We start from the raw sequence: 17,176 nt of genomic DNA, 5'->3' as shown, positions 1-17,176 counted from the left end.
CCTCCCACCGCGTTCCCCCCGCCAGGGCTGTGTATTCAAATGGTCTTTCAGGACAGCAGCGTATCTCCCTGCTGCCCCGTTGCTTCCTCGGACCAGAAGTGAACAGAAGTTCCTGGTGCACGTGCACATGTTGTATATGTGTGCACACACGCCACACACACGTACGTGCACAGAGGGAAATATCTCTGCTTATTTCTGATCCCAACCCCATGCAAGCCAAGGGGGGCTTGCAAGTTGCTGATAACTAGCAATAGCAAGATATAATTCCTTTTCTGGTGACAATTCATATGTGAACGGAGCTGTGAGATGTTCCCTTCATGATTTCATGTACCAGCCTTTAAAAACAACAGCAGATTAGCCATTTTTGTTCCAACCAAGTCCAAGAACCTTTTGGACACATTCGTACTTGGACAGACTCCCAAGGAAGATTCTCTGTATGATACATGCAAGTACTCCAGGGACAGAAGATCCTTTTTGTAGGCTGTTATTGGACACTACTTTGTGCAGAGATAGCTTCCATTCAGTTTCCCAGTGGCATGTAACAGATAGGCATCCTTTTGTTGAACCAGACTTCACAATAGTGGGCCAGCTCCTGCTTTCCTCACTCAGTCGTGTAAGGAGTGCTACCAAATACAGCTAGGCAGCTCTGTTCATAAAAGATGTTTGGCTCTCAGCAGCTGCTTGTTGTTATACCTAATAAGTGACAAGAACATTCGTTGTTATTACAAGTAGTTTTCTTAATTAAAAATTCAATGAATTGGAGGAGTAAAAAAGTTTCATAGTTTAGCTATTTCAATTAGAATGTTAGCCTTTATTTGAAGGCTTCGGTTAGGACCTCCCTGAACTACCTAAATATTTCTGCAGCATCCTTCAAGTGTTTACCTTTCATCTGTCTTGGCAGCTAAACCCCACAAGCTGCTAAAATGAGAAGAAAAGGGAGGCTATTAAAGTGGAGACAACAGCAAGATGAACATCAAAACAAAAACCCAAAGGTAAATACAAAAGCAAGCCTTACTATCTGAGCAAAGAGGCACCTTTTAAAGTGCTGCTTCTCTTACAGTTAGTAGGGGGAGAGCAAATGACCCCATCCAACCTCAGCACACCATCCTCCCAGTGGCTGTTGCTGGTGTCTGCCATATGTTTCTTTTTAGATTGTGAGCCCTTTGGGGACAGGGGACCATCTCATCTATTTATATAATTAATTCTCTAAGCCAGAATGCGTGGGGATGCGTGGTGGAACTCTTGCGAGATCCCGTGAGAGTTCCAGCACGCTGACCCATGCACCAGTAATGAGTGCCAAGACAGAGGAGGATAGGCCAGGATGGAGGAGGATGGGTGGTAGGCGAAGCCCCACCACCCTGAGGAGCAGGACGGGAGGAGGGTGGGCTGGCGGACAGAAGATGGGATGGGAGACTGGAGCAGGAGGTAGGGGGGAGACTGGGGCAGAAGGTGGGGGGGGCAGGGGAGACTGGGCAGAAGGTGGGGGGAGGGCAGGGGAGACTGAGGCAGAAAGCTGAGAAGTCCCCACCACCTGAAGGGTGGGGCAAAAACTAACTTGGGCAGAAGGTTGTGGGGAGAACAAACTGGGCCTGAAGGTGGGGGGAGTGTACTACCGCACAGATGCTCTGTGTGGGATCAACTAGTTTATTATTTGTCTAAATGTAGAAAAATATTTGTTGAAAAACATTGTATAAACAGAACAGTAGTAGTAGTGGTAGTAGTAGCAAGTACTAAAGTCAGATTTCAGAGCTACAGGAGAAGCTGGGAGGGTGGTTAGAGGGTTGCCTTGTAAACTCCACCATGGCTGTCTCTTCACACAATGAGGCTATTCACATGATTGTAGAAAATTGGGCTAGCTTCCGCTAGCCTGATTTTCTACAATTGTGAGAACCACTGGGCTCGGCTGCGAGCCCAGTGGTTCTTGAGCAGGTAACCCGCTCAAGTAGCCCGCCCCTAAAACTGGGTTTACGGAGCGAGTACTCCGCAAACCAGGTTTTTTAAAATCATGAGTAGCCATGGTGTGCCTCTACACTGCGGTTACTCATGAGTAGACCCCAGCGGGAGGCTGAAAAGCAGCCTCCCGGCTCGGGAGTCTCCCCAGTATGCCGCGCGGCCCCCGAACTCCCCAGCCCCCACAGGCTCCGTCACGGAGCCGGCAATCGTGTGGGTGGCCGATCCAGCCACCCAGGGCTTCTGCCCTGATCGTCTGCAGAGAGAGCGGGCTTAGCCCACTCTCCTCGCTGAGCTTCCCAAATCGGGTCTCACTGATCGTGAGACCCGGCTCAATGACAAGGATCCTGGTTAAAAAGTTAATACTCTTTGCATTAAAAGTTAATACTTTGTGCATTAGTATATAGACATCACAAGCCACAATTATTATACTCCAGCGTTTCTGCTACTTTTTTTAACTGGGTGGCTTCACACAATGACAAGGATCCTGGTTAATCAGGATTAGTGAGCCCTGTGGAGCGGATTGTGAGAATCGGGCTTTCAGGGCAATCCTGGTCAAATCACTCCAGTTAACCAGCATTTAACCAAGATAGATAACCAAGTCTGAATCCTGGTTATCTATCTTGCTTAAATGTTGGCTATCCAGAGTGGTTTCACCAGGATTGCCCTGAAAGCCTGATTCTCACAATACGCTCTACAGGGCTCACTAATCCTGATTAACCAGGATCCTTGTCATTGTGTGAAGCCACCCAGTTAAAAAAGTAGCAGAAACGCTGGAGTATAATAATTGTGGTTTGTGATGTCTATATACTAATGCACAGCGTATGTGAAATAAACAAGAGAAGCTTGAGCTTCTAGTTCAGGAAGGTAAACTGAGACTTCATGGGATGACTCCCAGGTTTGGAATGTAACAACTGAAGGGTAGAACTTCTTCAGATAGAATAGATGCAACATAAAGGGAGCAGAAGTAGCACTGTATGGCAAAAATGTCTACATCTGCACAGCAATCCAAGAGAGTGAGCATGGATGTTAACCCAGTGGAGAGCATTTGGGTATAGAAAAGCAGAAGAAAGGAACAACACTAACTGGATTATGCTGCAGAACACTAATCCAAGCAAATTACAGGTGTTTCAAATAAATAAGAATGAGTCGTAATGGAGAATTTCATGTATGCTGATATCTGTTCAGAGACAAACTCTCCTTAACATTGAATCTCAGCAATGTGCCATGCTGACAGCTTCCTCCTTCAGAAGGTGGAAGGAGCAAGTGCATCCTTGACTTGATCCTAACTAATAGGAAAGAGATGGTCAACAAAGCTGAAGTAGTGGAAACTTTGGAGGGAAAGTGAGCATGTAATGCTGGAATTCTTGATCTTATGGAAAAACTCTGTCACCGAGTGATGGCTTCTTCCTGTAGTTCTAGGAGAATCAGGCATTCAAGCAAGACAGGAACAGGTAGAGTCATAAGCAGGACTCCCATCAGTTGTTACTTCATCTTTGGAATTCTCTGTCCAATTAGTTCATCAGTTACCCACTTGGATTGCACTTACATAACAAGTAAAGTATTTGTATTTTTCTCCTGCTTTTAATGGCATTTGATTTTATTGTAGTTGTATTCCTGGCTGTTGACTGAGTCTGTTTTAGTATTCCTTCTACTACTATTACTACTACTGCCACTAATAAATAACAACAACAACAACAACAACAACAGCTAAACAAAACAGGCCTCGGATACCAAACATCTAAAACATCAAGTAAAATCAACCATCTGCTGTACATGGATGATCTGAAGTTATATGGAAAATCCCAGTCAGAAATTGAATCACTGCTAAACACTGTCCGTATATTCAATAGCAATATAGCAATGGAGTTTGGACTAGACACGTGTGCTGCATTAATAATGAACAGAGGGAAAGTAATAAAAACAGAAGGAACAGAACTGCCCAATGGAAGCAACATCAAGAACCTGGAAGAGAAAGAACATTACAAATACTTGGGCATTTTCCAGGCTGATAACATTGCACACACTGAAGTTAAAAGAAAAATGGGAAGTGAATACATCAGGAGAGTTAGAAAAATCCTCAAGTCCAAACTCAATGGCGGGAACACCATACAAGCCATAAACACCTGGGATTATACCTGTTATCAGATACACTGCAGGAATAATAGACTGGACCCAGGCAGAGCTAAAGATGCTAGATCGTAAAACCAGGAAAATAATGACCATCAATCATGCTCTGCACCCCCTCAGTGATGTAGACAGGCTATACCTCCCTTGCAGCTCAGGTGGAAGAGGAATACTGCAAGTCCATCAAACAGCAGAGGAGGAGAAAAGAGGCCTTGAAGAATATATCAAGGACAGTTAAGAAGATGCACTTCAAATGGTCAGCAACGAGTAACTATTCAACACCAATGAAAGAAAGCAGGCCTACAAGAAAGAACAAGTCAAGAACCGAGCAGAAAAATGGAGAAATAAGCCACTGCATGGTCAATATTTGCACCATATAAGTGGAAAATTAGACATCACCAAGACCTGGCAATGGCTTAAGAATGGCAACTTGAAGAAAGAAACAGAGGGTTTAATACTGGCTGCACAAGAACAGGTGCTAAGAACAAATGCAATAAGAGCAAAAGTCGAAAAGTCAACAACAAACAGCAGGTGCTGCCTTTGTAGAGAAGCAGATGAAACCGTGGACCACCTAATCAGCTGTTGTAAAAAGATCTCACAGACTGACTACAAACAAAGGCATGACAAGGTAGCAGGGATGATACACTGGAACATCTGCAAAAAATACAAGCTACCTGTAGCCAAAAATGGGTGGGACCATACAATTGAAAAAGTTGTAGAAAATGAAGATGTAAAAATATTATGGGACTTCCGACTACAAACAGACAAACATCTGCCACACAATACACCAGATATAACTGTAGTCAAGAAGAAAGAAAAACAAGTCAAAATAATCGACATAGCAATACCAGGGGATAGCAGAATAGAAGAAAAAGAAATAGAAAAAATAACAAAATACAAAGACCTACAAATTGAAATTGAAAGGCTGTGGCAGAAAAAGACCAAAATCATCCCAGTGGTAATTGGCACCCTAGGTACAATTCCAAAACAACTTGAAGAGCACCTCAACACCATAGGGGCCACAGAAATCACCACCAGCCAATTACAAAAAGCAACTTTACTGGGAACAGCCTATATTTTGTTACGATATCTATAATAACCAACAGTACTGATGATAAAATTCTGGCATCCCAGGTCCTTGGGAAGGACTCGATGTCTGGATAAAACAAACGAGTCAATAACACCTGTCTGGAAGTTCCAAAAGACCTTGAAGAGCACCTCTACACCATAGGGGCCACAGAAATCACCATCAGCCAATTACAAAAAGCAGCTTTACTGGGAACAGCCTATATTCTGTGACGATATCTATAACAATTGACAATAAAATTCTGGCATCCCAGGTCCTTGGGAAGGACTCGATGTCTGGATAAAACAAACCAGTCAATAACACCTGTCTGACTGTGTAAACAAGAAATAATACTTATATATCACCTTTCAACAAAGTTTCCAAAGCGGTTTACACAGAAAAATAACAAATAAAGAAGGCTCCCTGTCCCAAAAGGACTCGCAGCCTAAGAAGAAACTCAAGACAGACACCAGCAACAGCCACTGGAGGGATGCTGTGCTGGAACCAGATAGGACCAGTTGCTCTTCCCCTGCTAAATGAAAGCGAACCACCACTCTGCTCAGTTAGCAGGGGGGAGTTAGAACTACATTCTGTTGTTCTTTGTGTGCTAATTTTTGTGACTTTAGTATTTTGTTTTAAAATGTTGGTAGGCTGATGGAAATATTCCCAATAAATGAATGAAGTAGATAGAAATAAGAAGATTGGCTGGCTAGTCTCCTCCAGATGAGGAAACTGAGAGATGCTGTGGAGCAGCCAAATGACTTTCCCCAGGTGACCAGTTATGCAAACTGAGCAGCAATAGTAGGCCCTGGGGCCTATATATTTACTATTTATTTATTTGTTTGTTCGATTTCTAGACCGCCCTTACAGAACAGCTCAGGGCGGTTCACAAATATCACAAAACAGTTAAAATCAACCAGTGATATAGGAGGTTATTGCTCTGTCCTGATCCCTTGACATACTAGCTAGAAGGGCTCTGCACAGAGGTTTCTGCCTGCTGGCTGGAAGAGCCTGCAGTTCCACTCCTGACCAGTTGTCCTCATGGCATTGTCAAATTGTTAAATTGTTATTTTTAGAATATTGTTTAAAAAATTTTTAAGTGTGTTTTACATTTCTTGCTTTTAAATTTTTTGTTTTGTTTTGTTTTTGTTTTTAATTAATGTTTTACTTTTTAATCTTGTTGTAAACCACCCAGAGACGTAAGTTTTGGGCGGTGTAAAAATATGATAGATAGATAGATAGATAGATAGATAGATAGATAGATAGATAGTCTCTTGTGCAAGAACACAGACCATGTTTTTCACTGTAAGGCTTGCAGGGCAGTGGCAGGCAGCCCCCATCAACCCTAAGTGAGACTAGGAACATAGGAACATGCCATATACCGAGTCAGACCATAGGTCCATCTCGCTCAGTACTGTCTACACAGACTGGCAGCGGCTTCTCCAAGGCTGAAGGCAGGAATCTCTCTCAGCCCTATCTTGGAGATGCCAGGGAGGGAGCTTGGAACCTAGATGCTCTTCCCAGAGCAGCTCCATCCCCTGAGGGGAATATCTTGCAGTGCTCACACTTGTAGTCTCCCTTTCATATGCAACCAGGGTGGACCCTGCTTAGCTAAGGGCACATGTCAAGCTTGCTAGCACAAGACCAGCTCTCCTCCCTTGAATTGTTTATTGGGTATGTGTGAAGTTTCTGCCAAAGCTCAATACTCTGAATAATCCCCCTGGCACAATGTGGAGAGGACCATTTTCACTGTGCCATGCTATGCTTGGCTTTGCCCAGCACTGGCGGCTCCTTTAAGAGAATTGAACCCCCTTGAGCTCCTGCACCATCTTGGGAGGTGCACACAGAGGGCTGGGATGTGTAGCCCTTCCCAGTACTTTCTCCACAGAGCTCTTCAGAGAGGGATCCATCTCTTTTACAAGCCCTCCCAGTACTGAGAAAAGTAGTGTGTGAGGAGGTCAGTACAGTGGGAAATGGCTCTCAAATTGGAGGGTTGTTGTTTTTTGCCAAAATTGCCCCAACATCAAAAATAGTGAAGATAACTAACATAGGACAATGAGTGTGTGTTGTGGGGTGTGAATAGCTATTAATTTCAATGGATTTTCTTATTCAAGAGAAGACGTTAGTGAATTGGAGTTATTCTGCGGCAATGAACAGCATCCATTTCCAAAATATTAATCATTCTCTTGAGATCTGTTTTAATGATGCCATTCGCACCCAGCAGTTGGGGAGCCTAATTAATTAAGTTGGTGCTTTATTTCATGACTTTCAATGTAAGGACTTATTTTCTTCTGTGTAGAACATGGAGGCACTTTGCCCCATGAGCTGTCAACGTCCTCCAGTATCCTTTTAAAAGAACAACTGTGGGAAGCTGCCTACATTTGGGCTCAATTTTCTCAGTGCGTACAGAGAGAGAGAGAGAGAAATGTAGTGTTGTTGCTGGAGGGAATGTATCAAAGAGCAGGGAGACAGGAGGAAAAAACAGGTTTGCTAAATGAGTTTCATGTTTCAAAACTTATTATTTTCCCCTTTGTGGGTTTTTGGAGGAAATGCCAGACATTGTTCTCCTCCTTTATTCCAGTAAGCTGGCTGAGAATTCACCTTTTACAGTCCGCCAATGATGGTGCCTAGGTTTTGGTTCTCAGTGGTACTAAACCACTAATTTCTCTATTACAGCTCCTTAATAGTCACATTCGATGTTGTGTGCTGTAAATCAGGGTTGGGCAGACTTCATTCATGCTGGATCTACTTGGGGTTTTTTGCTCATATTCTGTGGTCCACCAACTGGAGCCAGGTGCAAAGTAGGGGCTCAGCGGACAGACATACGCTTGGAATCAAGCAATTTTCCTCTGAGACATGCTCAGCGGAGGGATGTGTTTTCAGTATTAGATCCAAGCTCAAATTAGGCTTTCAGAGTTGGAAGGGGCCTTGGAGGTCCTATCTCCTGCTCAGTGCAGGAATTTGCTCCAGCATCTCTGACAGATGGCTACCCAGCCTCTGTTTGGAAACTGCCAGCGAACGGGAGCCTATATTGTAACTGCCCGAGACAGACTGTTTCATTGTCAAACAACAGCTCTTGCCATTAGGAAATTCCTCCTATGGTCTAGCCTAAATCTACTTGCTTGTAATTTCAACCCATTGGTTCTAGTCTTCCCAATAGGAGCGACAGAGAACAAGTCCGCTCCTTCTTCAGTGTGACAGCCTTTCAGATATTTGAACATGTCTATCATATCTTCTCTTAATTTTCTCCAGGCTAAACATACCCAGCTTCCTTTGGTCTCTTAGGACTTGGTTTCCAGACTCCTCGTCGTTTGTTGCCCTCCTCTGAACCCAATCCAGTATGTCAATATCCTAAAAAATGTGCCCGGAAATGGACACTGTTATTCCAAATGAGGTTTGACCATTTTATCATCTTGTCCACATGGACAGAAGATACTATGAGGCTATTCTCATGATGGATGAAAACCGGGCTCAAGGAGACTAGCCTGGTTTTCATCCATCATGAGAACCACCGGGCTTGTGGGCAAGCCCGGTGTTTTTGCGGCAGCTAGCCTGCCAAAGAAGCCCTCCTCTTAACGCAGGTTAGTGGAGTGAGTGCTCCGCTAACCCGGGTTTTCTAGTTGTGTGCCGTCATGGCACGGCTCCGTGCTGCGGCAACACATGAGGAGACCCCTGCTGGGAGGCTGAAACAAGCCTCCCGGTCCCGGGGGTCTCTCCAGGATGCCCCACGCATTCGTGCGCAGCATCCTGGAACTTCTGGGGGCTGTGCAGCCCCCTATCCCCACAGTCTGCACCGGCTCTGTGATGGAGCCCACAGTCATATGCATAGCCAATCCGGCTGCCCAGGGCTTGGAGGCTTCTCATCTGCAGGGAGAGTGGGCTAAGCCTGCTCTCCCAGCAGACCTGCCAGAAGCTCTTTTCACCAGTTGTGAGAAGAGCTTCTATGACTGATGTAGAGACAAACCCATCTCTTCCTATAAAATCTTATTGAGTGCCAGAACCCCTGCTGACTAAGCAAAGAGGCACCTTTCAAAGTGGTGATTCTCTTATATTTAGCACGGAGAGAGCAACTGTCTCTATCTAACCCCAGCACAACATCACTCCAGTGGCTGTTGCTGGTGCATATCTTTTGTTTGTTTTAAGATTGTGCACCCCTTGCAGACAAGGAACCATCTATATTTTACCTATTTATTCATTCTATGTAAACCGCTTTGGAAACTTTTGTTGAAAAGTGAAATATAAATAGTAATAGTAGAACATCTCAAAGGAAAAGCTGCGATTGCTTGAATGCTTGATAGCTAGACTTTGAAAGAAGACCATAGTGTTCTCCCGTAGTGCTTTATTGGTTAAAAAAGAATGGAGAAATGTTTTTGTATTGATGTTAAAAGGCTGCATAGAATTTTACAATTTTACAATTATTCAATGCCATGAACTGATGAGTTGATGGATTCATTGGAAACTGCTAAGTGTATTAATACATTAGATCTAGCCAAGGGTTTATTGTCAAAATCCTGTGAAAGAAAATTGCAAATATAAGTGCCTTTGCTTCATCACATTGGTTATATCCATTCATAGTTATGCCTTTTGGCTTACATGAATCTTTGGATTCATTTCAGCAATTGATGGATCATGTGCTTCAACTGCATGAAAATCATAGGTCTGCATATTTGGATGATGTGGTGATTTATAGACCTGATTGAAAAAGCCATTTTGAGCATTTGAATAGGGCGACTGGCGGGATGATCACGGCAGGTTTGACAATAAATCCTTAAAAACAGGAATTTTATTGTGGGCAATGGAAACCTAAAGCCAGAAGTAATCAAGATAAAAGCAAAATTTCCTACAACAACAACAACAAAAAAGAGCTGATTGTATCCTTTGATCAGTAAGGCTCTCTTTTCAAATTTTTATTAAACTAAACAATTTAAACAACTCTTCTGTTCTAACACTTGTTCATACATACCCTGCCCTCTACACACAACAATGACAATGCTACAGCATAAATACAGAATTTTGCTTCTTTACAATAAGTATCTTCCTGTTTTATTAGGGTGATCAAATTCATCTAAAATTATTTTGATCTCTTAGCCATGGCAAACTACTCACAACTTGCATAATATTTAACTAGGGATCTGTTATTAACAGAGTCAGTATATTCCTTTAATAAATGAAAAGTTTTCCCTCTTGTGGATTAATGTATTGCCTATGGCAATGATGAGTCTGTCATCATGTGTTATGATAAATACAATAACAATAATAATTTATTGGTATGTGTCATGAAATGAAGTGATATATTGCGATGGATTCATGCTTTCAGGGGGATGTATTGATTTTGAACATATACAGTATGTTTAACTTGGTGATCTTATACACTTCATTGCAAATATCTGTTATGTATTAACTCGGGTTTTAAGTCTTCGTAATGCTCAGAGCCCCTGCTTGAAACTGTGGACTCTTTACTCTTATGCCCTCATCACCTTGCTGAACTGAGTCAGTTAATACGCAGGCAACAGTGAACATTTAATTATCCGAAGCCAAGCAAAATATTTTTTTGCTCCCAGTGGAGCAAGGTTCATTCTGTAGAAATTATAGCCATGTGCTCAGGAAGTCTCCTTTTCAAAGGCAACCAATCTCTTATGGCACCATTATCTGAAGACTTTAAAATGGAAGTATGTAAAGTGCTATTTAATTAATTTTAGAATTTGTTATTTTCTTCTCTACTGTTCTAGGGAAAGAATTTTAAATAAAATATACAATTATTTTTCTAGTAATCTATGTTTTGGGAGCTGTGTATGTGCTACAGTTCAGATTTCTGGGTGGATTGGAAGTACCTGGACTATTTGGGGGTGCAGTTCTTGCCCATGTTTCTAGAAAGAGATGCACAAAGGTCTCTCTTGGGATACATGTATGTCACATTTCAGCTTTCTGAGTATTCAGGCAGTACCTTAATTATGTGGGGCTACCATCTGAATTCCTTGTTTTGAGGGAGAAGGAATGTCCAGTTTTGATTGATTGATTATTTATTTTATTAATAATTAAGAATGTCTTGGACACCAGTTCATTGTGAAGTATTGCAACAATTTCAGTGCCTGCGTGCCTACATAGTATGTGTGCATTACATTACATTGCATTTGCTAGCTGTGTGCTTGTTAAGTTCTTATGCCTTTAACAGATACATGACATACTTGTGTTGGTGAGCCTTTTTTCCGTGTGCACTTGCAGTAATAGATAAGCTTCTGCTACCGACTTTCCCCAACCCTGCCAGAAAAAAATATTAGCTACCCTAGCAACTGAATCTGTTGAAGGTGCTGAAAATATGCCTACTCTCTTGCTTGTGTTCTGAAATGAAGACTGATTAACACACATTTGCATACCACCGGATACACTCATCTGAGGGCACTTCCAGGCATGCCCCTTATAGTAACACCCAGTCATTACTTTTCCACTTTAAGTCTCCAGCAGAATTGCATAGCTACTTCCACACCTGTGTTGTTTATCCTAATCCAAATAAAGTTAATATAAGCACTGATGCAATGTAAGCACAAATACATATAAGTAGTGATGTAGTATTTACACACTCTACCAATACTCTATTAGTGCTATGTCAATATGATGTTAAGTTGCAACACAATTTGATTTGAAAAAACTTGAATAATGGTATGACCTCCCCGCAAAATAACCTTTAATGACAGTAGCCGGAAAAGAAATAGAAAAGGTGTAGGTGTGCTCTGGCACACAAGTGCAGAGATGTGGTGATTGGTCTCAGTCCCCTTCAACATCACTGGTTATATTAAGAACTAGGGATGTGCATGAGCTGGTTCAGCACCTCCTCTGGAAAGAGCTAAACCGGTTCGGGCACCAGCGTTCAAACCGACTCAATGAGGCAGGGAGTGGTTCCCCTAAGGAGCCAGTAAAGAGCTCCTTACCTGCTCGTCCCCGCCCTGTCACTTTTCTGCTGGCGGTGCTCACCCTAGGAACAGCCGTGCAGAGCTGTGGCACTGTTCCCTGCAGCTTCTGCTCAGCGTTGTCATGCAAATAGCTGGCTCCTTCAGGGAGTCACTCCCTGACCCACTAGCCATTCATGAGCCATTCGTGCAAATCTCTATTAAGAACCCACCTATCCAAAAAGATGGAGCAGTGGTGCTGACAACAATCCACATGTATAGTAATTGCAGAGCTGTATCACTGTTCTTAAAAAAAAAAGTCAGAAAAACACCGTTTTTGGAGTTGCCTCCTGAAAATATGTCCCTGAGGACTGCAGGACCTTCAGGGCCATATTTTCAGGAGGCACAGAAAGCTGCAGAAGGAAAGGGAGATTGGCAAAAAATCACCCCTCCTCCATTGCATGTTTGGAATATGACTCAGTGTGCTTAACATTAGTCTGAATGTTGGCCATAGTTTTTAGTGGTATTCAGAAAGATGGAGCATTGGGAAGAGAGTGCTGTGGTGACTGTTTTATGTACTTGTCAAGCTGCAGTCTAGGGGATTGGAAGTGTTGATCTGACAACCCAAAGGCTGGCTGTTAAATGAAAATATTCAATCAATTGCATTTCAAAGGGGTTTTGAATATATTTAATGACATTTTCTTGATTTGGTGCTGTTGGATTAATGCCTCGATCAGTTGGAACTGCTTGTTACAATGATCTGCTTTTTACTCTCCTGCTTGCTTTATGTTTATTTTTTCATGGAAAAAGTGGTAATGCTGCCAGCATATTGTGTGAAAAGATTATTTCCTTCAGACCCACAAAGATTTTCCCACTGTTTGTAATGAAAGCCTTTTATGCAAGTCTCATACGTGCTAGAAAAAGTTACCCTACACTGCTGAAAAGAGGCACAATCTGCCAAACGTTGCTTCTGAACAGGTCTTGTTTATTTCTCTGGAGCATGCATGGGACCAGTGTTGGGTTTACAGTATCTAAAGGACTCCTGCAAGAGATATATTGGGGTGGGTGAGGGGGTGGCATATTATGTGCTTACAAGATCAGAATGAGAGAATCAGGTTTTCCTTTCTGTCTGAAAACTGGTTTTGCTGTTAAAGTCATATTGAAAGCTGGGGTGCTGATTGTGCTTATAAAATTGATCTTTCTCGTGTTGATGATGCTGACGAAAATATGAATCCCATATGCATGTCCATATGCATATATGTACACTTTGTCTACAACATAAACTGGCCGTACAACATGGTCATACAACATGTTCAGCTCCAAATTGAGATTTGGATGCTTGGCAAGCAAGCAATGACAAAGAACATCAGAATTCTGCAAGAGACATCACATTCTTTTTCACGAACTGCTGTTCAACATGCATTCTAACTTCTGATTAGAAGAGATTAACGTAACATATTATTGCAGTGTTCTTCATCGTAAGGCCAGTGGCAGCCCCCATCCACTCTAAGTGTGGCTTCCTGGCTACTTATGTATTGTGCCTGTGTGAAGCTTTGGCTAAAGCTGAATTCTCTACACGGTCCCTCTGGCAACATACAAAGATGACCATTCCAAACCATACAGTGTTGTGCTTTGCCAAGGGCTGGGGAGCTTCTTTAAGGCAAACTAAGCCTTGTTGAGCCCCAGCACCATCCTGGAAGTTGTGCACAGAGTGCTGGGAAGTGTAGTCCTTCTCAGTGTCTTCCTCATAGAGCTCTTAAGAGAGGACCCCATCTTTCTTAAAGGGCCCTCTCAGCACTGAGAAAAGTGCAGTTATGTGCAGAGGTCGGCACAGAGGGAAATGGCTCTCACATTGGAGGGTTTTTTTTTGCCAAAGCGTCCCCTGCTTGAAAAATAGTGAAGTTCACTGTATTATTGTATTAAATAATAATATAATTAGTATATTCTGATATATTATTTACTTGCACCTCCTCACGGTGCAAAATCACAGATTTACTCTTCCTCACGGTGCCTATAACCAGTAATCAAAATGACAGCTTATGTAAGGCAGTGCAAACAGATTCTCATTACAGGCCATGTGTGCGTGCAAATCTGAGACTTACTTCTGTGCCCTGTTGCATGGATAATCTACATGTCCAGGCTGCGTGTAAACTGCCCCTTACAGCATACTTCTCATGTCTTTATTATAAGGAAAGAACATCCTGTGTTCACCAAAGGCCTATTCCATATGTTGAGGAATTGTGATCTTATCCACGACTTATATCCTCCTATGTGGAAATAGAATTTCTGCTAAATTCTTTTGAGTAGCAAATCCTGTTGCCATTATGGAAGGAGAAGCTACATCAGTGTAGTTTGTCTACACTAGGCTTGCTCAGCTTAGGCCCCCCCCGCCAGCTGTTTTTGGACTACAACTCCCATAATTCCCAGCCACAGTAGCCAATAGTCAGGGATTATGGGAGTTGTAGGCCAACATCTGAAGGAGGGCCGAAGTTGAGCAGCCCTGGTCTACACTGATGTTGTGCCATTGCTGTGCTGGTACTGTATACTGCTGACACATATCTTCTGTGCCAGCACAAAGAGAAAATCTGGCTAAGTCGTGGTAGAGTCAGAGAGGAGTGCCTTAGTTCAGATCCATACTTGTTTAAGGGTTTTTCTTGCCCTGATGTCATGTGTAGCTTCTTGTTGGGGTGGCAAAAATTAGTAGTAGTCCATCTCCATCCAGTGGGTCAGGGATATGATAGCACATATGGGACAGGACAGCCTGTCTTGTGGTAGCAAGCATGAATTGTCCACTTTGCTAACAGGGTTCACATTGGTTTGTATTTGTGTGAGTGCTGTAAGATATTCCCCTTTGGAGATGAGGTGATAGCTCAGAGCATCTGCTTGCTCTAAGGTCCCATGTTCACCTCTTGTCATCTCCAAGTAGGGCTGGGATTGACTCCTGCCCAAAATTTTGAAGAACCTGGATTCTGCCAGTCAGTGTAGACAATACTGAGCTAGATGAAACTATGGTCTGATGATATAACATGGCTTCCTCTGTTTCGCGGTCAGTCCCTTGGAGTTTGGAATGGACTTTTGATAAATATAGGATGCTGCTTCCTTGCCATACATGCCCCCAAATGGAACGCAGATCACATATCAAAATACGTGGTGTAGGGCTACATCACTCTGCCCCCCCTCCCACAGGGTGCAGAATTGTGATTATACATGTGCACAACTGGAAATATATTGGTGATGGGGAACGTTGTGCAAAATGCACCTGCTGTGTGGAGTTCTCCCTTTCACCAAACAGCCCAGGCCAACAAAGACAGATGAATAACCCTGGTCTTCTCTCAGCAACTTTACAGGCACTCTGCTGCAAGAGCCATCAGGAGCCTCCACTCAGCGGCAACTGGAGCTGCCAGGAGAAGGCATCCCACACAGGTAATCCAGAGGGGGAACCCATCCCTCAAAGTATGATGCTTGCCCATGCTCCATCCCTCCACCTTAAGCACTCCAAGGGGTCTAGAATACTCAGATGTTCATGGCCACAGCATTCCTCCCCCTCGTTCAGCATTGTGAGGAAGCTGTGTACTGGTCTTGCATCCCTCCCTTATTCAGCATGGTGTACCAGTGTCTCCCACACAGGAGATACAGCAGGGGTATGCAGGCACTGTGCAAACTTGGGGGCAGGGGCTGTTGGCCACAACTCAGATAAGCTGCCCCCCATGCACTGGAGAAGGCTGTGGGGAGCATAGCCACTCCTGTTGATGGATGAGCACGGTTGTATTCCTCTTGTTGGGATAGCTGGCCAAACACAGTGCGTTCTTCCTTGCAGGGTTGGAGCCAGAGCACACAGAACAGAACAAGCAGTCCCTGGAAACAGAATACCAAAGCAACACCCTGGATGAGACCAGTAAGTATTAACATCCACCTTATCTTCACAAGAGGCTACCAGTAGTGGAGTGAGTCAGGGGCAAAAGGAATGGAAGAGCACCCTCTTTCTTAAACATGAAACCCCCCAAATGTTCTTGATGGTGAGAAGAACTCTCAAATGAGCGCCGCGCCCTAAGACCTATCTGTTGCAGTTGCTGCTCAGCATTCATCACAATCCCCATATTTGCCTTATCTCTCCACAGGCAACCCGATAGCCACTGAACACTCTTCAGGGCAAGGACGCCCCCTCCATCCCACCAGAGCTATGCAAAACACAAGCAAAGCCTGCAGCAGCAGTGACTAATGGGAAACCAGTTTTCCTGCTCAAGGTTGTCCTCTTTTTCTTCTGCCTGCTCTCCTGGGCCTCTCAGCAGTGCGTGACAGCCAGAAATGTAGGAGGTGCAGCAGTATCTAGCAGAGGGATGTAGTGATGGAGAAAGTGGCACTTGTTCTGATGTCTGTCAGGAAGCTTTCTGAGGCTAAGGTGTCTGGTACCAACCCGGTGGGCAACCTCATGTTGTGGTGATGCTGTCAGAACGTAATGCCAACACTGATACTTTTAAATAAAAGTGGTGCCTGTGTCAGCTCTCTCTCTCTGTTCTCCTAGTGGTTAGCTGACATTTTTGCTGTGGGTCACTCAGAGTTGGAGGGTGGGGGTAGTGCGTTCTGTATATACCACATCCTTCCTGGGCTGAAGGTCTTACCTTGCCATCACCTTGTTGCTGGAGCACTAGCAAGAGTAAGAAGGGAGGTGTCAGCAACTCCGTGTCCTGCACACACACACACACACACACACACACACACACACACACACACACACACTCCTGCTGATGTGATACTAAACCAAACAGTGTTGTTGCCAGGACTGTTCTTGTGGTAGCAAGCATGAATTTACTTTACTAAGCACAGTCCACCCTGGTTTGCATTTGAATGGGAGAACATGTGTGAGCACTGTAAGATATTCCCCTCAGGGGATGGGGCTGCTCTGGAAAGAGCAGAAGGTTTCAAGTTCCCTCCCTGGCAGCATCTCCAAGATAGGGCAGAAAGAGATTCCTGCCTGCAGCCTTGGAGAAGCCACTGCCAGTCTGTATAGATAATACTGAGCTAGATGGACCAATGGTCTGACTTGGCAGCTTCCTTTGTTCCTAAGAGATTGCTAGCAAGGTGTGCTAAAGAATTAACTTGCAGACACTGACAATCAACCAAATGAATATGGGTGGTGGCAGTGATGGAT

General features: G+C 43.7%; 1 protein-coding gene across 10 annotated transcripts in view; it reads left to right on the top strand.

Moving 5' to 3' along the window:
- Nucleotides 1-17,176, top strand: part of SPATA13 (spermatogenesis associated 13) — a 236,082-nt gene that overhangs the window by 119,931 nt on the left and 98,975 nt on the right. For 3 of the 10 annotated variants that reach the window (XM_053312442.1, XM_053312443.1, XM_053312449.1), the window contains 3 exons: nt 902-992; nt 15,364-15,450; nt 15,845-15,922. The exons of 5 other annotated variants lie outside the window; for them this stretch is intronic. In XM_053312442.1, coding sequence (XP_053168417.1) covers nt 924-992; nt 15,364-15,450; nt 15,845-15,922 — 234 coding nt within the window. In that variant the 5' untranslated portion in view covers nt 902-923. Of the gene's footprint in view, nt 1-901; nt 993-15,363; nt 15,451-15,844; nt 15,923-17,176 lie in introns of those variants that run through there. 2 more of the 10 variants (XM_053312444.1, XM_053312446.1) reach the window with 2 other exon arrangements.

Source organism: Hemicordylus capensis, chromosome 3, assembly GCF_027244095.1.
Source record: "Hemicordylus capensis ecotype Gifberg chromosome 3, rHemCap1.1.pri, whole genome shotgun sequence".
NCBI classification, from domain to species: Eukaryota; Metazoa; Chordata; class Lepidosauria; order Squamata; family Cordylidae; genus Hemicordylus; species Hemicordylus capensis.
The sequence above is the reverse complement of the archived record's forward strand: the minus strand, read 5'-3'. Positions and strand labels throughout refer to the sequence as shown.